This window comes from Rana temporaria, chromosome 1 (assembly GCF_905171775.1).
Source record: "Rana temporaria chromosome 1, aRanTem1.1, whole genome shotgun sequence".
Lineage (NCBI taxonomy): Eukaryota > Metazoa > Chordata > Amphibia > Anura > Ranidae > Rana > Rana temporaria.
The window spans coordinates 388,418,458-388,444,509 of record NC_053489.1 but is presented as its reverse complement, the minus strand read 5'-3'; the positions used below and the strand labels follow the sequence as shown (position 1 = coordinate 388,444,509).

At 41.2% G+C, this 26,052-nt stretch overlaps 1 protein-coding gene across 1 annotated transcript in view; it reads left to right on the top strand.

Annotated features, from left to right (window-relative positions):
• Nucleotides 1-9,081, top strand: part of PIAS4 (protein inhibitor of activated STAT 4) — a 175,179-nt gene extending 166,098 nt beyond the window's left edge. Inside the window, exons 10-11 of the mRNA XM_040322570.1 lie at nucleotides 8,361-8,491; nucleotides 8,638-9,081. Of these exons, the coding sequence (XP_040178504.1) occupies nucleotides 8,361-8,491; nucleotides 8,638-8,846 (340 nt within the window). The 3' untranslated portion in view covers nucleotides 8,847-9,081. The remainder of the gene's footprint in view (nucleotides 1-8,360; nucleotides 8,492-8,637) is intronic.
• The last annotated feature ends 16,971 nt before the right edge of the window (nucleotides 9,082-26,052 follow it).

The following is a 26,052-nucleotide window of genomic DNA, read 5'->3' as shown; positions in this document are numbered from 1 at the left end:
CATGAATCCATGCTGTGACTTAGACTAGTTCTTGCTGAGAAAAAAATGTATGTGGTCTTATTAAACTCCAGTATCTTCCCGACTATTGAAGTTAATCTAACAGGTTTATAATTGTTAAAGACTTTGATCCTTTTTAAATATGGGCTCCACATTGGCCTGGTCCAGTGGTACTATTCCAGTTATTGAGTCACTAAATATTAGAAACAATGGCCTTGAAATGACCACTCAATTCTTTTAGGATCCATGGGTGGATGCCATCTGATCCAGGTGCATGCCATCTGGTTCAAGTGCTTTAGCCACCTTTTATTCTGTCTAAAATATTTCTGGACCATATCACTTTTGAGCCATTGTGGATCATTTGGGACTGTTACTACCACCCCCGTTATGGACATGAGCTCCTCCATGCTTCTTTGTATACACAGAGCCGAAGAAAGTATTTAATTTGCCTTTTGTCCCCAGTCACCTACTCTAAATTTATTTTGTAAAGAGCCTACATGCCCAGACCTGACCCTTTTACTGTTAATATATTTAAAGATTTTTTTGAGGTTTGTCCTATCTTTTGAAATCTGTCCATTTATAATTTTTGCTCCCTTGACTTCCTTTTTACATATTCTGTTATATTATTCTTTGTAACATTTTAAACCATGGCATTCCTTCATAATAAATAAATAAAAAAATATGTATGTATTATATATATATATATATATATATATATATATATATATATATATATATATATATATATATATATATATATATATATATATATATATATATTACATATACATTTTTTTTTTTTTTTTTTTTTTTAAAGCTCTTTATAGCCATTTTAACTTTGGCTGTGAGCCACACAGGTTGAATTTTTTAGCCTTTTTAAAAAAAAATTGCCCATGGGAATTTATTTTTGCAGTGAGTTTGTTGATTACAGCGAACATTAAATGAAATCATGTTTTTGTCACTGCTACCCAGGTGTTTTATATGAATATAGGTAATAAGCTCTGCATGGTTTGAGATTACCAGGTCCAGCGGAGTAGAAAAAAATCCATATTTCTTTCATTCATTGACGCACACCACGCTTCACATTCTTGAGGGGGAGAGGAGCGGTTTTTCGGGTGGCCGCATCGTTGGACCGGTGAGTCTGTTTATTAAAAGTCAGTAGCTATACTTTTTGTAGCACTGACTTTTAATTACCTGCAAAAAAGCCTGAAACTGCTTTTAAAGACTGCTGCTTTAGGACAAAACGGACACATCTAGTGTATAAAGAAAAACACTAGATAAAGCAAGATAAAACAAAAGGAGAAATGGCTACACAGAGTTTAAAAAAACAAAATGAGATTATAAAACGTAGCAACTTTAAAAAAAAAAGTTTGTCCTACAGAGCCAAACGCTGGTGGTGATGACAAAAGGAGAAATTATAGATTCCTGTATAGGTGTCACCCGCCCCAACCATACCAATGTAGGCAAAGAGACAACTAAGCAAAGTATCAAACGATACATATGTGCATGATGGGAGTATCAAATAATGATCATGAATAAATAATGAAAAATAGAAACCCATTGACATCAGCCTTAAACATGCACAAATTGCTATCACGGCTTTAACCAAAAAACATATGTACTTCCAATATTAGAAAACCTGAGTAAAAAACATTTAGGGCTAGTCACGATATGCACATATATCCTATCGCATGTGAACAAAAACTGGGAGATGATGAAAAAATGTCTACTTAAAGGGGTTGTAATGGTTTGTTTTTTATTTTCTAAATAGGTTCCTTTAGGCTAGTGCATTGTTGGTTCACTTACCTTTTTTTCCTTCAATTTCTCACTTCCTGTTCTTTCTCAGTAAGCTGTTCAGTAAGCTATTCTGACTGACTTTCCACCGCTCGGATGATGGTGGAAAGCTTACTGAGGAGAAACAGGAAGTGAGTAATTCAGACAAAGAAAAAGAACATTTAGAAGGGAAATCGAAGGAAAATGTAAGTGAACCAAAATGCACTAGCTTAAAGGAAGCTATTTAGAAAATAAAACACACCTTTACAACCTCTTTAAGGCAAATAACCAACATAATATGAATACAGTAAGCATATGGTTAGAGGCGAAAAGATTTAGGCCTGAACAGAATAATGGAAATATCATTGATGGCTCCAAAAGATTACTGTCTGAGAAGATCATTAAATAATCCAAATGTCATAAACTTTAAATATATGTTGAAAAATCGTATGTGTGTATCCATCTCTATTTCCATCTCCTCAATATGACCATAGAAAAACTAAAATGCATAGGACTCAAGGGAGTTGAACATCCGCTGGAGTTATAGATCTCTATTCCAGGCAATATAAACTTAAGGATGACCAAAAAATTTTTGTTAAACTCTGCAATGCTTTGTAATATATATTGCAAGGTACCACTCACTTGCTAGCCGCTCGTGCGTCCGTCTGTTCCGTTTTCGTCCTAAAGAACATCTTTTAAAAAATAGTCCTGGGCTTTTCCATCTTGCTTGTGGGCATTGTGAAGCCCACAAGCAAACACTTCCTGGATTCCGTGATGCCCGCTTCCCGCGACACTCGAGCTAGCGCGAGAATACACGCGTGGCTATTTCGGATAGTCTCCTGTGAGTGTTGAAACATCACTCCCAGGAGACATTGCACACAGCTCCCATAACGCCTTGAGGCGTCGGAATAGGAGCAACACGCCCACTCCCGCAGGGTACAAGACCCAGAAGCGAGGCTGAATCCATCTGAATAAAGGGAAGCGTACAGATCAGGAAAAAAAAGAAAGCGGTTTAGGCATGTATTAAGGCTGCAGGAATGATAAATACAAAGTTCAGTTTGAGGGTGAACCTCTGCTTTTAAGCTTGACTATCCAGAACACTTCTCTTATAGAGGAGGCGAAAAAACTCTCCCAAAGATGTCCTGACTTTCTCTAGCATATGAACCTGTACCAATGATGCATCGCCTCCATGTGATGAATTAGAGTGCTGTGCTACATTAGTGGACTTGCAGGTCCTAATATCCTTAAGCAGTCCCTGAGTCTGTGGATTGTCCTACCCACATATTGCACCGAACAAGCCCCACAGGTAATGACAGAAATAACATACTTTGTATTGCAATTAAAGAAATTATTCATAAAACGATTTCCCCTTGAAATTGAGTGCGGCAACAGGACGACACAGCTGGGGGTGAAAAAACTGGGTGATGAAGAATCGCTCAGAGACAGTGCTCTTCTAGCTACAATGTTGACACCCTGATCTAAAATGTGGGCACGTTTCTAATCCTTGCACAGAATGGGTAAATACTTATTAATCGCATGTTTAATTTGATCATACTCTAGATTATAGGATAGACCTAATGGTGTGTGTTTTTTTTTTTTTTTTCCTGCATGGATTCCCCTTATGTAACAGATCGGCTCTATTTTTTCTGTTAACTATAGAATAAGCTCTGTCCAGGGTCCATCGGGAATAACCTCTGGCCAAGAACCTCTTGAATGATGCAGCAATTCCCTTTCCAAGGCTAATTGGTCACTGCAGATACTCCAAAGTCTGAGAAATTGGCCAACTAGAATACCCTGGATGGTGTGTTTTAGGGTGGCTAGACCGGGCAGAAAGTAATCTGCTACCTGCAAGTGCTTTTCTATACGATTGAGTGATCACCCTGTTGGATGCATGTGTTAACCGTACGTCCAAAAAATCAATTGCATCAGACTTGAGCTGCCCTGTGAAGCTGAGGTTGCAAGCCTGGGAATTCAAAAATGATGGCTGCAAGAAGTACATTACTTTTTTGCATACAAATATGAGATCATTAATGCACCTGAAGTATAGTATGATTTGTTACCTAGAAGGGTTACTATAACCAAAGATGTGTGTGACCGCAACCTTTTGGTTATAGATATCTATTCCAGGCAATATAAACTTAAGGATGAAAAATGTGCTCATATCGAGGCCCCACACCTCTGGAGATGGCACACACCATCAAATGTATAAAAAAATATGCAATAAAAGGTAATCCAACACTTCCAGAATATAGGCACTCGAGTCTGATAGCACTGTACATGTATTGAGGAAAAAGGGACGGCAGCAATGGCTTAAATCATTGGGTATAGAAGAATATAGGCTAGCCATGTCACAACTAATCCACACATTGTCTTAATACCATTCAAAATTATCCATAATAAACAAGAGGATTGGTATTCAAAAAACTAGGTAAACTTTGGACCAAGGACTGTAGCTGGCCATCAAGCCACTGCCCTAGGCATTCATTGAGGGAACCAATCCCAGAAACTATTGGTCTGCCCATAAGTGGGTCTAGCCCTTTTGTGCACTTTTGGTAGGTGGTGAAATGTCCGTATAAAGGGGAAATCGGGAATAAAACCTTCAGCTCCTGTAGTAGTAAATGCTCCAAAACTTGCTCCCTTGAGTCAGAATGCCTTTTATATTGGTGGAATCGCTCTTCAGTGTGGTGTAGGAATTAGTATCTGTAAGTTGTCAAAGTACCTCTACTCTCTGCTTCCTTGTCTAAAACCACTACCGAACACACTTTATCTGCATTGCTTATAATAGAAGAATACTCTTAGAATTTTTGGTGCTGATCTCTGTGCGAGAGTGTCATTTACAATATGTGGATTAGAGGAGGTTTTTGATGCCAGACCAAGCAGATCTCTTTCCACCAGCCCTTGGAATTTATCCATGTCTGCACTGAGAGATTGTATATGGTAAAAATAAAAATGTGTTCGAAAAGGCAGCCCTCCAAGTACCCTCATGATTATTTTCCTTATTACTTGGATCATATTGGTCAGACATCAAATCCTCAAAATTCACAACAGCAATGTTCCCTGAACGATAGGCTAGATGTGAATACTAAAATGTTAAAGTGGGGGTTCACCCTAAAAAAAAAAAAAAAAAATTCTAACATTACATCCAGCATACTAACGACATTTACAGTATGCAGGTCTTTTTTTTTTTTTTTTGCTGTACATACCGTTATGTTGTGATTTTTTTCCCCGGGTTCTGATTCCCGTGGGACTGGGCGTTCCTACCCCTGGGTTAGATGATTGACGTGTTGTGAAAAAGTTCCCATGTCGCACAGGGCGCGTCACCAGTTTTCCGTAAATGGCTGAGCCGCGAGTCGGCGCTATACGGCGCCTGCCGTGTGGAGCTGACTGCGCAGGCGCCGTATAGTTACGGAAAACTGGTGACGCGACATGGGAACTTTTTCACAACACGTCAATCATCTAATCCAGGCATAGGAAAGCCCAGTCAGAACCCGGAAGCTGGGGAGAAAATCGCAATATAACGGTATGTACGGTGAAAAAAAAACCTGCATACTGTAAATGTCGTTGGTATGCTGGATGTAATGTTAGAATTTTTTTTAGGGTAAACCCCCGCTTTAAATACTTGCAGTTACTTCATTGAACTTATCCGCTGAATAAAAATGTCTATGAACAGTTAAATTGCGAATAAATGTATTGTCCAAGATAGTATCAAAGGGATTGAAATGTGCATGTGGGCAGAAATTGAGACCCTTGGATAGTATTGACACCTTGTCGGTGAATAAAGGTCTCTGTGAAACATTAACAACGTTGCTTGTATTGATCATCTCCTCCGTGTCTGTGTCCTGAGGCAATCGTGTTTTTTGGCAGGATCATTGTGGTTTCTTCCCTCTTCGCATTACTTTTTTTCTTTCACTTTCTGTACCACGTTTTTTTTGAAGGTTATGGTGTGCAGAGACCTCACTCCCTGATCTGGCAGCTGAGGTAGTCCACTTGCCAGTTTTCTATGCCCAAATGTAGATAATGGAGAGAGCTGGCATGTGAAGTTTTGCCCACCGAAGAATAAACCTCCAGCGCTGCTGCCGAACTCCTCATCCCTCCCTGGTGATTTACATAGGCCATTGCATTATCTGACTGGACCCGAACTGGCTGTCTATGTAGAAGCTCTGTCCCATGGAAGAGGCATAATCTGATTGCATGCAATTTCACAGATCCTTTGTCGGTAGTCGAAACTTCTCCGACATCCTGCGGCTCTGGGCCGACTTTAGGTCTAGAACACCCTCTAGCCAGCCAGGCTGGCATTCATCGTGATCACCGTCCAATGGGGTGGCAGAAACGACTTCTTGACCCAAAGGACTGGATACCGAAGCCCCCAGAGGAGCGAGGCCTTAGTCAGGCGCCCCTTGCGGATCTTGCAGTCCAAGGACGTCTGAGATCTGTTCCACTTGGATAAGATCTCTTTCTGTGGGGCCCTTGTGTGAAACTGGGCACTCGTAACCACCTTGCAAGTGGTCACCATGAGGCTCAGAACCCGCATGCAGAGACAGTGACTACTTGTGTGACAACAGCAACCACACCACAGAACGGAATAAACCCCTGCGCAGAGTCGAGAATCGGCCCCAAGTATTCCAAGCATTGGGCTGGGAGCAACACTGACTTCTGGAGGTTCTGCTCCCAGCCGAGGTCCTGCAGGGTGTGCATAGTGATCACCACATTCTTTCAGCTCAATCAGACTCTACTCGTAGGAGGTCATGTGCCCCTGCAAGACTTTTAACGCATTGGCCACCCTGGTCCAGGATGTGGCGTGTCACGGCATACCCAGCGCTTAGCCTAAGGTCTGCGTGCACTTGGCCAGGCTGGATAGACTATAAGGATCTGTTATCTAGCCTGTCGCCCAGCAGTTGATTGACAGGCTAGACTAGGCAAAAAAAAACAGATGCCTATAGCGGGGGGGGGGGGGGGGTTGGGGTGGTTACTACTACTAGTTAATACTGCTCATAGTCGGTGCTGTGCTTGTTGTTTTCTGCGTAGTCCTACGCCTATATGTGGCAATAAAACCCTACGATCAATAATGAACGAAAAGCTGTAGTGTTTTTTTTTTTTTTATAGCTCTTGCACCACCATTTTAGTACTGTGTAAATCAGGGGTACCCAAACTTTTTGAAGGGCGAGGGGCCTTAAGTGACTTGGTAACCGGTTGGGGACCACAATGAGCGGAGCGGGTTGATGGCATGTTCGTTTCTGCTCTGCATATGCAGAGCGGATACTAACTGCCCACTATACTTTTTAGCAGATCGTATTGGAGGTAGGACACAAGTTTGTCTTCCACTACTTGGAGGTGAATGGAGGGTCCAATTGGTCAGACTAACCGTGTGAAAGGGGCCCAAGGCTGCGCTGTTTTATTTTTTGGGGGGGGGGGGGGGCTTGCCTGCACGTTGCAATAGAATTCTATTATATTCTGCAGGTTTGGTGCACTTTCAGAAAGCTCACCAAACTCACAGGTAGTTACAGAAGTCTATGCACCTGCGGATCGGTTTTAAAGCGGCCCAGTAACCACTGCAGAAAACATATGCCCATATATATTCTGATTTTGGTAATAAACTGACCTTTAATAACATTATTCTATTCCATCCCAGAGCAGGAGGTCGCGGGCCACTGGTTGGGCACCCCTGGTGTTGTGCCTAGAGTGGGGATGTGTTGGATCCTCTTTGGAGATGCTATAGCTGCCCATTTCCTTTTTTTATTTAATTTCACGTGTTTCGCATAACCAGACATTGCTGTTTCTATGCAGATATCGGGATTGCATTCGTAATCTCTTATGTAGTATCCACTGGGAATTCAGTAATGCTGTAACCAGGCCTTAGTATTCCTTCCAAAAATATATGGTGAAAACCGTTCAACCCACAGGCGATGGTTTATTAAAACTGTTGCACACGTGCATAGTAACCATTTGGCATCTAACATCAGCTTGTTCAGTTAAGCTTTGATAATATAACGTAGAAGCTGATTGCTTTACTAAGCACAGCTGCACCAGATTCTGCTTGCATCAGTTTTAGTAAATTTTCCCTAGTGTCTTGGATTTAGCTTGATGGCAAATCTTCACCCAGGCACTAACCATTTTTTACTGTATCCAAACATTGTGGGTAGAAATATTTAATAGGCATACATCGTGTCCCTTTTTAGGGCTCGTGCACACGTCTCTGATTTTACGTAGGCTCTTGCTGGCAGCAAAATCTTGCTGTCGTGTATGCAAAGTGTGTTTTGATGTTTTAAAGCCCATGTTTACCCTATTGCTAGGATGCAGGCAGCCCCTGACAGTCTTGGGTTGCTTCTTAGATTTGGCTTTTGGAACTGAACTTCCTATAGCAACCCCTACATTAAAAACTATGGGAACAATGTAAAAGAAAGAGGCCGATATCTGGTATGTGGGGTTGATTGAGATTTGGGAGCAGATTTGGGTAATGTCTGGGCATAACCTCAAATTATGGATGTTTGGGTTAAGAAGTGTCATATTCCTCTTCATTTGTACAGACACATTAAGATTTAACATTATAGAATGTACAAAATAAAAATTACCTTGCATTGTGTTTCTTTCAGTCTTTTGTCCAAAATCCTTAGTGAATGTAAGGATGCAGATGAGATAGAGTTTTTGGTGGATGGTTCTTGGCGCCCAATAACGGCAGAAAAAGAAAGGAGCTGCAGTCCGGTCTGTCCTGTTCTAGAAATAGGTATTTGCACATGCGTATTCCCTCTGTGTGTTTTTTCAATTTCTTTTTTTTCTTTTATGCCAGCTCTTTATTTTATCTCTAGGAATATAGCCTGTTTTTGAGTAGTATCTAAACAATGTTACTAATGACCTTTCCCTGTCTACCAGGATCTCCTGAAATGACAGCAAAGATACCTCCTCCCAGCAGCACTGTGTCAACTGAGAACGGGAAACCTGGCCCAGATGTTGTGGACCTCACAGTGGACAGTAGTTCATCTTCATCATCATCCTCTGAAGAAGAAGATGAAGAGGACGACGATGACCGTCCATCACATAAAAGACGCTGCTATGAAAAGGGGCTTTTATCTGCTTGTTGACCCTGCTTTCATATCATGATCTTGGACTTTCTAATTTCAGACAGGCACGGCTAATGAGCTGTGTTCCCTCTTCCTACCGAGACCTATATGCATCACTACTTTTGACAAAGTCCCTTCCACTGTTTAACTTAAGAAGCATAAAAGGTCATGTTCAACTGGTAAAAGAGTAAAAGGCTCCCTGTTTTAATTTTTGTTCTGTCATATTTTGTATTAAACTTTTTTTTTTTCTTTTTAATTGTGTTTTTGGAAGTGCATTCAGGAGACAGTAACAGGGAGAAAACCATTCCATGCCTTGTAAACAACCACTCTAATTACCTTCAAATGCATCATTTGAATTGCTGTTTTTTTTTGTTTGTTTTTTTATATATATATATACATGCTCTGCTGTTTAGGGTTAAATAGGAAAATGATGGCACTCTCTACTTTTGGCTCATTAGTTCATTGAAGGGTGTGAAATTTTGGCTTAAATTAAAAGGCAAGCGTATCGCTGTAAATAGTTATTGATGTAGAAGGGTTTCTGTAAGAGCCATTATTCGGGGTTTGAAAAATGCAAGCATATTAGTTTTTCACTTCCCATTGTGCAGTTTTAATATTTCCAGCTTGGTAATATGCAAAAATTGGGCTGTGTAGAATTTTATGAATGAATGCTGATGGGTTGAAGAGAAAGATTATACAGTGATTTCAATCAAACTACCTCTCTGCTGTTCAAGTTCTCTGTGCAAGTTATGGGAGGTTTAAAGCTGCTCTAGACCTTCTTACTTCCCATTTTTTATTTCTTTGCCAAAAGCTCTACATCTCCCTAGTACCCCTCTTTAAAATATGTTCTGATGCCGTCTGAAATCTATTTTCTCCTGTGATGGGGAAGTATGGCTTAAAGTAAACCTGCCAATCAACTTATTAAATTACTGGCTTAAGCACAGGCTGCATAAGATACTTGGCATTACCCTATTTTGCCTATAGAAAAAATATATATTCTGTGTACCCCTCTGGAATTTGGTTTCAGTCTACCAAGTACTGAAATTTCCTTTACCTGGAACTGAGGCTCTTGGGGGAATTACTAGTGGGCTGGGCTGGGTTTTGGATCCAATATCAGAAAAGGCAAGTCCTTTAGTAACAAAGGGGTCCATTTACTAAAGCTGGAGAGTGCAACATCAGTCTCCCTCTGCAGAGAAACCATTGGCTTCTAACCTTAGCTTGTTCAATTAGTGTCACTAAACCCAGGACCCTGCATTCACTATAGCTGGTCTCCCACAGTATGCAGAACATGGAAATGCAGCGATTATATTTACTAAAAAAAAGACTGCCAAGTATCTTTTCTCAGCACTATATAGTAGTTTTTATTAAATTCTATCAGTGTCTGGTTAAAGCTTGTTAGAATGAGCTTTCTTTCTGCTGAGTGTCCTATGAGGATGCAGGACCCCTGACCCTCTGTCTGGACCTCTGTACTATCCGGAGAGGGTTTGGGGACAGTCGAAGGAGGAGGGTCAGATGAGACATGATCAAACTGCTTTTTCACACAATGCTGAGGATTACCCCTTGATTCCATAGTGAGTAAAATGAGCATGCTCTACTGCATATACACACGGATTTCACTGTTGTGAGTTTAGTAACACTTTAGGCTTTGGCAATAAAACCTGGAAGCTGATTGGTTTCTATGCAGGGTGAGACTGCTTTTTGCACTCTCCAGCTTTAGTAAATCCCATAGTGTAATTTATTTAAAAGGGTGCACATACATGATTTTCTGGCTAACAAAAGCAGTAGTGTGCAGTTTGCGATGGTTGCTTCTAGGCTGGACATTTTAAAATGGCTAACAAGTTCTTAATGTAAACCATCACAATCCTGGGCAATTCAAATTGCAGGAATCATGAAAACATGCAAAGCAATGGTTATTTTCAGTGAAAGGTATATGTGGTGATATAGGCAGCCAAACTTAACTGCTATACTTGACTTTTTCTGTTAAACATTATATTGGCTCCAACACCTCCCAGCTTCTGAGCCTTTCGTTGGTCAGTGAGGCCTCCCTTTATATTAATAGAGGCACGGCAGACTAATGTGATAAAGAATGGGGCAAATAAAAAATTGGAACCAAAAAGGTTAAAAATTTGCATGTAAATTCATCTGCCTATGTTCCAGGATCTGCAAATTATTTTGACATTGTTTTCACCTCATACTGTATTTTCTTGCAATATGCTCAGTTGAATTGTCAAGGATTCTGCTTGGTTTAAGAATGTGTGCGTTTTAGCCTTATAACCTGCTTATCCTTTGGGCGCTGGATTCGTCAAAAATGTTTGGGAAGCCATGTCTCTCGTTATGTTAAAGGATCACTAAAGGAATTTTTTTTTTTTTTAAGCTAAATGGCTTCCTTTACCTTACTACAGTCCTGGTTTCATGTCCTTATTGTTCGTTTTTGCTTTGAAGTTGCTGTAATTCTGCTGTGATCTCCACACTTCCTGGTTGTCTGGCTCCTTATAACCACAGTACTGGGGGCTTTTCATGATGGTCTAAGCTGTCATTACTGTGTGTCTAAAACTTCCCAGAACCAATCAGATTCATTTTAAAAACAAAACACTGCCCTGGATTTGTTTGTTTTTGTTCTGTGTGTCTCTCTAGTTCACAGGAACATGAACCCAGTTTAAAAGTGAAACTAATATGCAGGCACATTATATGATTGATTTTTTCTATTTGTAATCATTTTTAAAAGGAATCGGTTAACTTTTATGTCTCTATACCCTGTAAACAGTAATTTCAGCAAAAAAAAAAAAATTCCTTTTAGTGACCCTTTAAATATCACTGACTAACCTAAAAGTAATGAATTTTATTTATGCTTTTTTACTTTCTCACATTGGATATATGGAAAATAATAACTTAATCAACTTACCCAGCAAATAAAACAGCAGTCCTAAGGGCTTATGCTTGTGGGTGCACAAGGCCACTAATTTAAGAGTTGATAGTGTTTTGTGTATAGCTGCAACCAGTACAAATTGATGACAGGCTGACAGTTGTGGCATCTGTACACATGTAACTGCATATTTGAGTGGATTAGTGGCCCTGGCTGCAGACCATCCACAGTTGCATTCAAAGATTTATGACTCCTGGTTGCAGAAATGCGCTCCTTAACCACTTAAGACCCGGACCTTTAGGCAGCTAAAGGACCTGGCCAGTTTTTCCGATTCGGCACTGCGTCGCTTTAACTGACAATTGCACAGTTGTGCGTCGTGGCTCCCAAACAAAATTGGCATCCTTATTTTTTTCCCCCCACAAATAGAGCTTTCTTTTGGTGGTATTTGATCACCTCTGCGTTTTTTTTATTTTTTGTGCTATAAACAAAAATAGAGTGACAATTTTGAAAAAAATGCAATCTTTTTTGCTATAATAAATATCCCCCAAAAAATATTAATATACCATTTTTTTACTTTTTCCTCGGTTTAGGCAAATACATATTCTACCTATTTTTGGTTAAAAAAAATTAACAATAAGCGTTTATCGGTTGGTTTGCGCAAAATTTATAGCATTTACAAAATTGGGGGGGGGGGTAGTTTATTTGCATTTTTATAAAAAAAAAAATTTTTTTACTACTAATGGCGGCGATCAGCGTTTTTTTTTTTTTTTTTCGTGACTGCGACATTATGGCAGACACTTGGGACAATTTTGACACATGTTTGGGACCATTGTCATTTTCACAGCAAAAAATGCATTTAAAATACATTGTTTACTGTGAAAATGACAATTGCAGTTTGGGAGTTAACCACAAGGGGGCGCTGATGGGGTTATGTATGACCTCATCTGTGTTTCTAACTGTAGGGGGGTGTGGCTGTAGGTGTGACGTCATCGCTTGTGATTCCCTATATAAGGGAACACACGATCGATGACAGCGCCACAGTGAAGAACGGGGAAGCTGTGTTTGCACATAGCTCTCCCAGTTCAGCTCCGGGGACCGATCCCGGGACTCCAGCGGCGATTGAGTCCCGCGGTCGCGGAGCTTCGGTCCAGGACGCGGGCGCGCGCCTGTGACCCCACAGCTGGGCTTAAAGGGCAATGTACAGGTACGTTGATGTGCCCAGCTGTGCCATTCTGCCGACTTTTATATCGGCGTGAAGGGGTCCTTAAGTGGTTAATGATGTACGGCACTCTGCACCTGTGTCCGCGAGCCCTAAGATTTAGGCAAGTAATGTGGCTTGATCTCAATATTGCCATTAAAATCATTGTCCACTTAATATTTAAAATGCTTAATAGAATTATGTTAAGTTTTACTTAAGCATTCTCATTTTTGGTAGTATCCTTCCCCATGGGAACCGTTTTTTCATTCACAGCTGTTTTGGGAGGGTTACCCTCAGGGTTGCCAAATTGGCAAGTATTCTGTAATTTTTTTATGAAGTGTGCTTCTTTGAAGCAGTTAAAATGCTACTAATGCTGTTTGCAACTTTATTTTTATTTTTTCCATTCATTGGCTAGATTAGATTTTATGTCCAAGGCCTCTCTCCAAGTTGCTGTTTTTTTTTCCCCAACCTCCTAGAGTAAATGTCCCCCAAGATGCATTTATCAACTAAGCTGCTTTCACAATGAGGCGCTTTTCAGGCATTTTGGCACTATAAATAGCGCCTGAAAAGCGCCTTTCAAGCCACCCCTGAGTGCGCTTGCAGTATGGGAAAAGTCTTGCCAGCAGCATTTTTGGGGTGGTGTACACATCTCTCCCAAAATGCCCTGCCCATTGAAAACTTTGCAGGCGCATTTTATCCCTTTTTGGGGGGTTAAAAGCGTCCCACTACCACCCGCACAGCGCTTCTAAAACAGTGGGAAATTGGCCTGAGACTCACACACACTCTCCAAGGAAGATGTCGTGTTATCATTTATATATTCATTCCTTATGATGTATCCTAATTACTTCAGTTAAACATTCCTTTTGAAGACCAAGCCCTGGGCTCAAAGCAAAGGAGTTATTTAAAAATCGAAATAATGGAATAGTGCAAACATTCATCACAAATTAGGTTCTCTTATGTGTGCATGTAGTGGTTGAAGTCTAGTTCTCAACCCTGTCCTCAAGTACCCCCAACAGGCCATGTTTTTGGGTTTTCCTTTTATCTTGCACAGGTGCTTTAAATCTGTCAATGGCTTGGTATTTAGGACAGCTATTTTATTCAAGAGAAATTCCCAAAATATGGCCTGTTGGGGGGGGGGGGGGGGGGGGCAGGACAGGGTTGAGAACCACTGGTTTAAGTCACTTGGAGGTAGTTTCAGCTCAAATATCCAGAAGAAGGAATTCACGCTTTCAAATGCACCCAGTATGACCAGCTGCTAGAACACCAGCATTGAAAGCAATGGGAGACTGCTGGCTCTCAATTGGCTGCGAGAGCCGTCAACTTTTCATTACTTTCAATAGAGCTGCCTACTTGAAGCTTATCGCGGGTATCTCTGCTGGAATTCTGCCAGCTGATCGCACACAGGGTACATTCGCAAGTGTGAATGCACTCTAATAGTGTTGAGTTCTTAGCTGCTATTGATTTGTGGTTACAGAGACCATTTCACATCTGCAGATGCAGTTACTATTCACTCAGTCCAACTGGGCAAACAACCTTCCCTTTCCCCAGCAAGGAGAAACATTCATGCTGGATGGAGAGGAAATGTTATTTCACCCTTTTCTCCAGCTACATAAAACATCTGCCTAAATACTAGGATTTATAGGAAAAGAATTCATCTCATTGTTCAGACCTTTTAATATCACTGAGGTTTGTTATACTTGCCGATGTCAAAATGAAAGCACTGTTTGGGTAAAGTTTGTGATGGAACATTTGTGCGTAGCTCAGTGTGGTTGCTAGTTTATTGACTTCATGTAAGGGGATTTTAGGTTGCAATCCTGCACACCGGTTGCTTTTTTCACATCAAACTGCTGTGCTATTTACATACTTTTCTTATGTCCCATATTCAGATTAACATTGCAGTGCTGCAGGTTTCCTTAAGACATTTAATCTCTGCAAACTGTTTAAATGCAGGAGGCCAAAGTAGAAAGCATGTGCGTGATCCTTTTTGTATGCAAATGGAAATCACATGACTATTGATATATAGTATGTAATTGATCACCAGCCAGACTGGAAGTCATATATTCTATAGTCTGTATCCTCTATAATGGTATCTCTGCAATCTTTGCAAAGACATACTGTCCTTATTTCATCTATATTACTGAGCATATACCAAGCCACTATATTTTGCTAGACCTTAGTTTAAACTTTACAGGCTGACAATAAAATCTCCCACATGTGCACATCAATGCATTACTTGCAAGAGCGTCAGTGCTTTAAGGGCAGAAATAATATTTTAACCATGCTACCACCATTCTCTGACACCACTTACAGTGACAATAATTAAAGTGGTATTGTGAAGTATTTGTGTTCCATGATTTTGTGTCCCGTGTGCCTTGATTGTTTTCCTATGTGTGTATGCAGTGACTCGGTGTGTGATCAGTAGGCTTTGCCATGACTATGTTCACACAATGTGCACTTCAGCGTCTGTGCCCTCACTGCGTTTGTGTCCTGGTCATGAATTCTAGCCTATATACTACAGTGAGGTCACAGGCTGACTGAAAAAAAGTTAAGACCAAAACTCAATGCGAAATGCCACTCTGGGGGAGTAGAGAGAGGTGTTGTGTGAGCCCTGAGGGTGTAAAAATTATGGTGCACAGGAAACAGATTGTGCTATTTTTCAGTGAAGAGCTAGGAAGAGGAATGAGCACAGAAACGCAGACAAGGGAGATGGAGCATGGGGGTGTGAATTTGAATGGCTGCAAGAACGCTCTAGTATTTTACAAGAAGCATGGAGAAATTGTTTCTGTTTTTTTATATTTTACAGGATTTATGGCAACCCTGCTTGCATCTTTGGGTCAGAGCATTTAAAATGTCCTCCAGCTTGACCTTATTGATGAGTTGGAATTTACTTGAGATATTTCTGTATTGAATCTCTTCATAGTTTGCATTGCATGTTCATTGTGCTTTTAGGTTAATTTTTACAAATGAAAGTACCCTTCAATGCATAATATTTGTGAGGGGAGACTGTAAAGCTATATTTATACACGTTTATATACAGTACTTTGATGCCTGGTGTACATTTCATTGTGAATGTGGTGTTGCCACAGCCATTGACATCAGTGAAGGGTCTTGGGGTGGATTCAGACTATGCAAATATTACTGGGCCTTCGTTTTGCTGGGGCTTCTGTTCCCAGACCTCGGTCATAGTGAGGGGGTCAGCATGGTAAAGATTTTCAGCAGATTGTGGTAAAGCAGGTAATTGCACCCTTAAGGCTTCTTGGCTGTTTACTCCAGCAGTAGGAAGTCATAACATTTTTCTGATTACCCACAATTTCATGCCTTTGCACTGCATAAGTGTTTCTGGTAGTTATGGTTCTGCTGGATTAGGTCAGGTGTGATGTGTGTGGCAAATTCCCCCTCCAAGGGTTGAAATTTCCATTAAGCCTGCTCTGGGAGGAGGGTCTCGGATGTTCTTTTATACAACCAGAATTTAAAAAGTTTGCTGTGAAAATTTTTACATAAAACAGAATGCAATTATTTGCAAATCTCAAACCCACATTTTATTAATGGTAAATAGAAAGCATAGCAAATGTTTAAACTAAGAAAATTTACTATTTTAAGAAATTGTTGGCAGCCACATGTCTCAAAGTTGGTTCATTGCCATGTAGCACCCTCTCGACTTAACAGCTTCCTGTTACTGTCTAGGGACTGAGAGCAGTTGGAGTTTTGGAAAAGCAATGTTGTCCCATTCTTGCCTGATATAGGATTCTAACTGCCCTACAGTCCTAGGCTCTGTGTGTCATATTTAATTTCTAGATGTTTCTAAATATTTTGAATGGGCGAAAGGTCTGGACTGCAGGCAGGCCAGTTAAGCACTCGGACTGTACTACAAAGCCATGTTCTTGTCACACATGCAAGGCCTTCCCTGAAAGACATCTGGATGGCTCAAAAGCCTGGATAATATCCTTCAGCCTCAATGGTTCCTTTCCAGATGTGCATGCTGGCCATTGCACTAATGCTCCCCCATATCAGCAGTGCAGGCTTATGAACTGAGCGTTGAAACAAGCCGGAAAAGAGACAAAATCCACATAGCAGACCATTACATTTAAGCTTTGGCCCAGAGAAGAGTTTCTGGATCATGTTTAGATATGGCTACTTCTTTACACAATAGAGCAGTGGTTCTCAACTCCTGTCCTCAGGACCCACTAAGGGCCCTTTCACACGGGGCGGATCAGTAATGATCCGCCTCCGTGTGTTCGTAAGCTCAGCGGGGATCGCTCGGTATATCCCCGCTGAGCCGGCGGCTGAAAGGGCGGTCCCCGCACACCGCACTCTTTTCTCTGCTCTCCCCTATGGGGGGTTTGGATGAACACGGACCGTGTGTCCGTGTTCATCCGATTTGCAGACGGAAGAAAAAATAGGACATTCTTCCGTCTGCAAAATTGGACCTTTGCGGAGGCGGGTGATTACGGGTGTCAGCAGATGTTTATCCGCTGACACCCGCAATCACATAGAGAGCAATGCATGTCCCTTTTTCATCCGCAAACGATGGATAAAAAAGCGGACATACGGTCCGCGCGTCTGAAAGGGCCTTAAAAGGCCAGGTTTGCAAGATAACTGAAATGCATCACAGGTGGATATACTTTGCTGCTTGGTGATTGAGTATTCTAGTCTGCATCTACCCAAGGTAATGACCTTTTAGTGGGTCACAAGGACAGGAGTTAAGAACCACTGCGATAGAGCTTTACCTTTGCAGGTTTGGATGGCACTGCAAGCTGTTTTTTAAGTCAGTGATTTTTTTGGAAATATTCCTAAACCCATGCAGTGATGTCTATCACTCTTGCCTATTTTTAATGTGCCACCTGAGGGCACAAAGATCACGGGCATCCAATATTGATTTTCAGCCTCATCCCTTGCACACAGATGTCTCCCAATTTTTTTGTGTTCTGTACCGTAGATGATCTTTTAAAGTCTTTGCAATTTTATGTTGGGCGACATTATGCTGAAATTTAAAAAAAAAAAAAATTTTTTACATAGATTGGTGATCTGTCCTGATCTGCCGATCCTTCTGAGATACTCCGATTTCTAATGCTGGCCTTACACTATGAAAAAACTGCCGAAATTCAGTCATTAAGACAGTTCGTTTTTGAGCCAGTTAATGGGCACAAAATCGATCATCGTTGGGATGTTTTTGAGACGAAAAACAAAGGACAAGTTTGGAAATTTTCTGCCAGACGAATGATAAAATGAAAGGTTAATGTGTTTCCTGTCTCTAAACTGTCTGCACTAGGTATATGTGTAAAAAAAAAAAAAAAAATGCATTTGTTAATGTCCACTAAACGATATATTACATGATGGCACTATCGTTTGCGCTCACGGCCGAATGTTTGTTTTTCGAAAATGGGTTCAGCTGTTTTTTTTTCGTATCGTGTATGGCCAGCATTGGATGCTTTTTCTAAACCCAATCATGTTACTGACCTGTTGCCATTTTAACCTAATGCAAGGGTCTCAAACTGGTGGCCCTCCAGCTGTTTTAAAACTACAAGTCCCATCATGCCTCTGCCTGTGGGAGTCATGCTGGTAACTGTCATTCTTGCAATGCCTCATTGGACTTGTAGTTTTGCAACAGCTGGAGGGCCGCCAGTTTGAGACTCCTGACCTTAATGGGTTCCAAAATGTTATTCCTCGTTAATACCACTTGCCAGCTTTTTGTTTCCCTGTCCCAACTTTGAGACTCGCTGCCATACATTTAAAATTTACCTTGTTTTTTTTTTTTCCCTAAAATTAAACATTTTCTCCGTGTTTTTTTTTTTTGTTTTCCATTTTCTATTGTGAATAAAATATGGGGTTGATATTGCAAATCCTTGCATTCTGTTTTTACAGTCTTGATCTTTTTTTTTTTTTTTTTTTTAATTGGGGTGGTATGTTGGAGCACCAAATTTAATATTAACGCTGTCATGTTGACATTTAAGTAGATTTAAATGTTCGTTCTTTCTCAGTTCAGAATTAAATTTAATATGTTCTGTTTCAACTATATATTGTGCAAGGCAGTATTGAAATTGATGGTCGTCTTTTCTTAACGGTTAAACTGTTCTCTGTCAGCGTAACCTTAAAGTGGTACTAAACCCACAAATTTTTATGGTTTCCCCAAACCATTACATTCAAGACATACCTTGAATGATGCTGGTTAACTACTTACTGTGCTATTGCCGCTCAACTGAGCTGTTAAGCCATCAAATTGCTGGTGTCATGGCTGATCACATGCAGTACCATGGCACGTGCAGCTCAAACAGAGGCTAAGATGACAGCTTCCTTATTTGTAAAGGATAGGAGGGTTTAGTTCAGCCATAACATTTTTATGTTCAGTTTAAAGCATATGTAATCCCAAACAATGAACTTCTCTTATGCTCCCTTTTTGGTTTGTTAAACGCTCTCAATCTGCTGGGAGAGTGCAGAAAAGAATTATCCTACCTGAAATTTTGTGAGCGGATTACTTTGCTTTTTGCCTGTAATGAGGATTATTAGTTCCAACAATTCTTATGGATTACAGAACCCCTCCCTATATATTATGAAGGATGGGAGATGTTTGTGACATCTCTACTGCTCAAGAGATGCAATACAGTGTGCATTTTTACCCTCTGACAAAGCGCTAATGGCAGAATTACCTGTTTAAAAAGTAAAAAAAAAAAAAACACATGCTGCCACCAATCTAAAAACTGAAACTATATAGGATTACACTTTGTTCATGGGTTTAGATATGCCTTAACTGTAAATATTTTTACATGTTTTCCTGGACAAAAGATTTTATGAGCTGCATTTGCTCATATAACCAAGAGAACTCTTGTGATCTGAATACTAGAAGGCTTTAAGTTTTAATATAGCCTTTTCTTTACATGGTGTTGAATTGGGTTTTTAAATATAGGATCTGCAATACAAATTTCAATGAGGGTACTCTTGTAAAATATCTATCTAAAAGGCCATTAAAGTGGGAACTGGGAATAAATCCTGAGACTGTACAGTCTAAATTTTTAACATGCTCAGCTATACAGTTACTTTTTGGATTCATATTTTTTTTTTTTTTTTTACCAGTATGGCAAAGTTGGGCTAGATGCTGTTGCTTCAAAAAGAGAAGCAGCATGATGCCAACTTTACATTTCTTTTTCTAATTTAATGTTTTTTATTTTTTTATATATATATATATATATATATATATATATATATATATATATATATATATATATATATATATATATATATATATATATGCTTTTGTGTCTTTGAAAATGTTTCACCCTTAATGCTTTTTTTTTTTTGTATTTTACATTCAGAACCCTAGATTGTATGTTCTTTTTTTTCTTTTTTTTTCTTGTTTGTTCGTTCCAAAATTTAACAAGACTCACAAAATAGTGTTTGTTACAATAAAAATATTTACAATTACATAATTGTATTAGGTCTGTATGCACTCGTATACACACTACCCTTTTAAACATTGTAGTGCAATAAAGGCTTTATCAAGGGTTTAGTTCTGGTTAAGGGTCTGATAACTGGTTCTTAGCTGTGGGTAATGTCATTAGAATGTACTCTCCTAACAATACCGCATAAAGGCTAGCCAGATACGTATAGATTTATCTTGTTCAGCTTGTGGGCTGCACAAAAAAAATTGTAATAGGTGCCACAATGCACTTTTGACAGCCGTGAACACCCCTGGCTGTCAGAATACCCAAACAGTCATCACTGTTCGGTCAGCAATTTTTCAGCCAGTTTTACAAATATTGAGTGGTCAGACATCATACCTACAAACAAACAAACACGGCTTCAAAATGGCATAACAGTCCATAAAGTGCCCAAGAATGCAGAGAATATATTCTTCCATCCACTGTGGTGTGAAAGATCAGAATGTGATTATTCACCCAGTGAAACACTATAAATTCTTTAAATTGAGAATGGTTTCAGAGAAAAGTGTTAATCATTTTCATTTTTTTTGTTTTTATCTTTGTTATGAAAATAAATTAACAGAGGAATTCAAATCAAACTAATGTTTGGTGTGACCACCCATTACCTTCAAAACTGCATCAATTCTTCTAGTTACACTTGCACACAGATTTTAAGGAACTCTGCAGGCAGGATGTTTATTTTGGAGAACTAAACACAAATGTTCTGTGGATGTAGGCTGCCTCAGATGTTGTCTCGTCATGTAATCCCAGACAGACTTGATGTGATCAGAGCTCTGTGTAGCCAAACCACTTCCAGGATTCCTTGTTCGTTATGCTGAATATGGTTCCTAATGACATTGGCTGTGTGTTTGGAGTTGTCCTGCTGCAGAATACAGTTGTGTTCAAAATTATTCAACCCCCCAATGCTGTAAAGGGTTTTAGGGAATTTAGTGTACATTTGTAATTGTATTCAGAATGAAATCCTACAAGGACTTCTTAAAGAACCATATGCAACTAAAATGACATCAATTGGTTTTGTAATACAGTAGTAAATGTGTATTTTGTGAATTCTTCATTTACACAATTATTCAACCCCTTAAAGACTACCACTCTGAAGAACAGAGGTTCATTGAAGTGTTTTCAATCAGGTATTGAAAACACCTGTGGATGTCAGGGAGCAGCAATAAAGCCTAATAAGCATCAATCAGGCAGATTTAAAATGACTGTGATACTCAGCTCCTTCTAGACATTTACTGGTGTGGTTACAAACATGGTGAAGTCAAGGGAATGGTCCAGGAAGACAAGAGAAGAGGTGATTACTCTTCACAGGAAGGGCAATGGCTATAAGAAGATTGCAAAGATGTTAAACATACCAAGAGACACCATAGGAAGCATCATTCGCAAATTCAAGGCAAAGGGCACTGTTGAAACGCTACCTGGTCGTGGCAGAAAGAAGATGCTGACTTCGACTGCTGTGCGCTACCTGAAGCGTAGAGTGGAGAAAAGTCCCCTTGTGACTGCTGAGGAACTGAGAAAAGATTTGTCAGATGTGGGTACTGAAGTTTCTGCTCAGACAATACAGCGCACACTGCGTAATGAAGGCCTCCATGCCAGAACTCCCAGGCGCACCCCCTTGCTGTCTCCAAAGAATAAGAGTCGACTGCAGTATGCAAAAATCATGTGGACAAACCACAGAAGTTTTGGGATTGTGTTTTGTGGACTGATGAAACAAAATTAGAAGTGTTTGGGCCCATGGATCAACGCTATGTTTGGAGGAGGAAGAACAAGGCCTATGATGAAAAGAACACCTTGCCTACTGTGAAGCATGGCAGGGGGTCAATCATGCTTTGGGGCTGTTTTGCTTCTGCAGGTACAGGGAAGCTTCAGCGTGTGCAAGGTACCATGAATTCTCTTCAGTAACAGGAGATAGTGGATAACAATGTGATGCAGGCCGTCGCAAACCTGAGGCTTGGGAGACGTTGGACCTTTCAAGAGGACAATGATCCCAAGCATACCTCCAAGTCCACTAGAGCATGGTTGCAGATTAAAGGCTGGAACATTTTGGAGTGGCCATCGCAGTCACCAGACTTAAATCCGTTTGAGAACCTCTGGTGGGACTTAAAGAAAGCAGTTGCAGTGCGCAAGCCTAAGAATGTGACTGAACTGGAGGCTTTTGCCCATGACGAATGGGCGAAGATACCCGTAGATCGCTGCAAGACACTTGTGTCAAGCTATGCTTCAAGTTTAAAAGCCGTTCGAACTGTAAAAGGATGTTGTACTAAGTATTAAGATTGAATGTCAACTGGGGGTTGAATAAAACTGATAATGATGTGAGCACAGAAAAGACATTTGTGGTTATTTCATTATAAATGTTATGTTATATTTGTCTGACCTACACGTGCCTCTTTGATTTAATTGTAAGCAGGATGAATGAATGATCAATGTCAAACTGGGCAAAACAAATTTCAGTGGGGGTTGAATAATTTTGAATACAACTGTACATTTGGGGCCAATCACACACCTCTCTGATGGTATGAAATTATGTATAATATAGAGCCTGACCAAATCTCCAACTCCATTTGCAGAAAGTCAGCCTCACACTTGCAACAAACCCTACCATGTTTCTGTTGCCTGCAACCAGTATTTTAAAGCTCCCCAGACCTTTGGTGAGCAAGCTGCCTCCTGCTACAGCAAAATATTTAACATTTTGACTCCTCAGTCCAGAGTACCTGTATCTAGAGGTTGACCGATATGAGTTTTTCTCTGGCCGATGTTTAGAAATCTGGGTGGCCGATATATGTTGCCGATTTTTGCGGCCGATATTTTAGGCAGATTTTTTATTTTATTTTCCCATCTCAAAAAATCTAGGGTGGAGAGGTGGGGAGGAGGTTGTTTAGGGGGGAGAGGTGGGATGCAGCCTATCGGTATCCCATCGTCACCTCATTAGTGCCCACGAGTGCAGCCTGTCAGTGCCCAATAGTGCAGCCCATCAGTATCTATTAGTCCCCACCAAAGCAGACTCAATGCAACCTCATCAGACTCAGTGCCTATCAGTGTCTATTCATGCCAGTCAGTGCAACCTCATCAGTACCCACCAGTGCAGTCCATCAGTGCCACCTCAATAGTGCCTACCAGTTCAGCCTGTCAGTGCCACCTCATTGGTGTCCAGTGCAGCCCACCAGTGCCAAGCTCACTAGTGCAGCACACCAGTGCCAAGCTGTCATTCACTGCCACCTTACCAGTGCCAAGCTGTCATTCAGTGCCAAGCTGCGTCCATCACTGCCACCTCATCAGTGCCAAGCTGTCCATCACTTCCACCTCACCAGTGCCAAGCTGTCGATTACTGCCACCTCTTCAGTGCCCACCAGCGGAGTGCTCCCGGCTCCGTTCTGTCCCCTCGCATGGCAAAAGACCGCTCCATTCGTCCCCTGATGTGCCACGCGGCCTGCCTCCAGACTACAATCCCCAGAATGCAGCGCGGCCGGAAACAGCCAATCGGCGGCTGGGGGGGGGGGGGGGGTTATTTCCACCCAGAACACCCCTGCCTCAGATCTCTAACAATCGGCTTTTTTTTTTTTTTTTTTTTTTTTTTTTTTTTTAAGATAATCGGCCGATGCCTTTTTTTTTTTTTTTTTTGGTATCCAGTGTCTGTTTTTGTGCATTGTTAATGTTGGAGGTAAGGCTTTTGGCCGCAATTCTTTGAAGACCACTTCTGATCAGTCTTCTTCTTCAGACAGTAGATGGGTGTACCTGGGACCTACTGGTTTAAGCCAGTTCTGTATTAATGGACACCTTCTGATGTCGAAGGGAGGTAAGCATGATGTATCTCATCTGCCTCATGGTTTCCTTGGCCAACCACTGTGGCTACGGCCCTCAGTGCTGAGAAATACAGGCAGATGATTATTCATGCAATAACACTAGAGAGGTAAGTGATTGACCCCAAATTCTTCTGCAACAGCAAAACGCCCCCAAATAGTCATTGTCCGTAAACCATCTAAAGCATAAAGAGTCCTGGAAGTGATAGTTTTGAAAAAATGCAGCTTAGGTGAGTTTTTAACTGCTTGCCGACCAGCACACGATTATATACGTCGACAGCATGGCACAGAGGCAGAAGGACATATATCATGTCACCTTTAAGAAGCCGGCATCACTCTGTCTGCGGGCATACCAACGATCGTGTCACGGTGAGGAAGAAGGGGGAAATGCTAATGTAAACAAGAATTTCCCCAGTTTTCCTAGTGACAGGACAGTGTACACAGCTTCCTCTAATCGGAAGCTGTGATCACTGTAGTGTCACACACAGCCCAGCCTCCCTACAGTTGTCACACATCCCTAGGCACACTTAACCCCTTCAGTGCCACCTAGTGGTTAACCCTTTCACTGCCTGTGTCATTTTCACAGTAATCAGTGCATTTTTATAGCACTGATGGCTGTAAAAATGACAATGGTCCCAAAAATGTGTCAAGTGTCCGATGTGTCTGCCATAATGTCACAATAAAAATCACTGCCATTACTAGTAAAAAAAAAAAAAAAAACTTAATAAAAATGCCTAAAACTATCCCGTTTTGTAGACACTAACTTTTGTGCAAACCGATCAATAAACGCTTATTGCAAAATATATATATATATATATATATAATATATATATATATATAATTTTTTTTACCAAAAATATGTAGAATACGTATCTGCCTAAACTGAGGAAAAACATTTTCTCTTTCGTTCATTGACACGGCTCCTTTTAATCTAGACCTTGGGACTAGGCAGAATCATGTAAACAGCAAAGCTGAACAGTACCGCCCAGGGGGCAGTTCTACTGGCTATAACCCCTTAGCCTGCATCCAGCAGCTCAGTTTTTTTCTGCCTAGTGTAGAAGGACCTGGCTTCCGGTTGGGACCTTTGGTCCTGGAGTTATTTCTACTTTTTTTTTGATCCTGTGATCTACTATCAACACCCGGCTGGGTGACAGGCTGCATAATAAAGATCCTTGAAGTCTCCCCAGCTCGGCCATCTAGAGTGAGCAGACCTTGAGCTGCGCGCTGGGTCGGCCACGACATGCTCCGTTTGTTCCAGGGCACACCTATGACCGGGCTACTGCTGTCAGTGTGCCGAGGCCGACAGCCACCATGTACTGCTTTGGGTGATGGGTCTGTCTGGGATGCGTCCAGTAGTCCCCGCAGGACTGGCAAGTAGGGTTCCTCCTGTTTTGGCAGGATGGAACAGCTGGGCATTCCTGGGGAGGTGGACTAGGTCACTCACTCTTTCTTTATTCCCTCCCTGTCATTTCCCCCTCCCCATGCATCTGTGGTGGCTGGGCCTGTTATGTACCTGACGGGGGGGGGGTTTCCAAGTCCTGGCTGGGGGCTGCGCTGGGTGTTCGGGTTTTACTCTCCACAGTGAATATGTTCTGGTCTATGTGGGAGGCCTCTGCACGGAGGTTCAGCGTGATCGCGGCCTTTTTTCTTTACCTCAGGATAGCCCCAGCTTAGTTATTGCCTCTAGCGCTGGGAATATTCTTTCTGAACGGTGCGAACAGCATAGAACACCTCAGACACAGGAGAACACATCAGATAACTGGAGAGAGCGGACGGCAGCACATTGCAGTACCTGGGTCAGGGTGGTGAGTCCTCTGGGGGGCCCCTCAGTCAGTGGCAGCTAGGAGGGTGGACCTTTTTTGTGCACCTTGCCTTTGGTCCCCAACGGGTGTCAGGCGAGTGGTGGGTCAGCATGGCGTCAGAAGCTGGCCCCTCTTCCCCA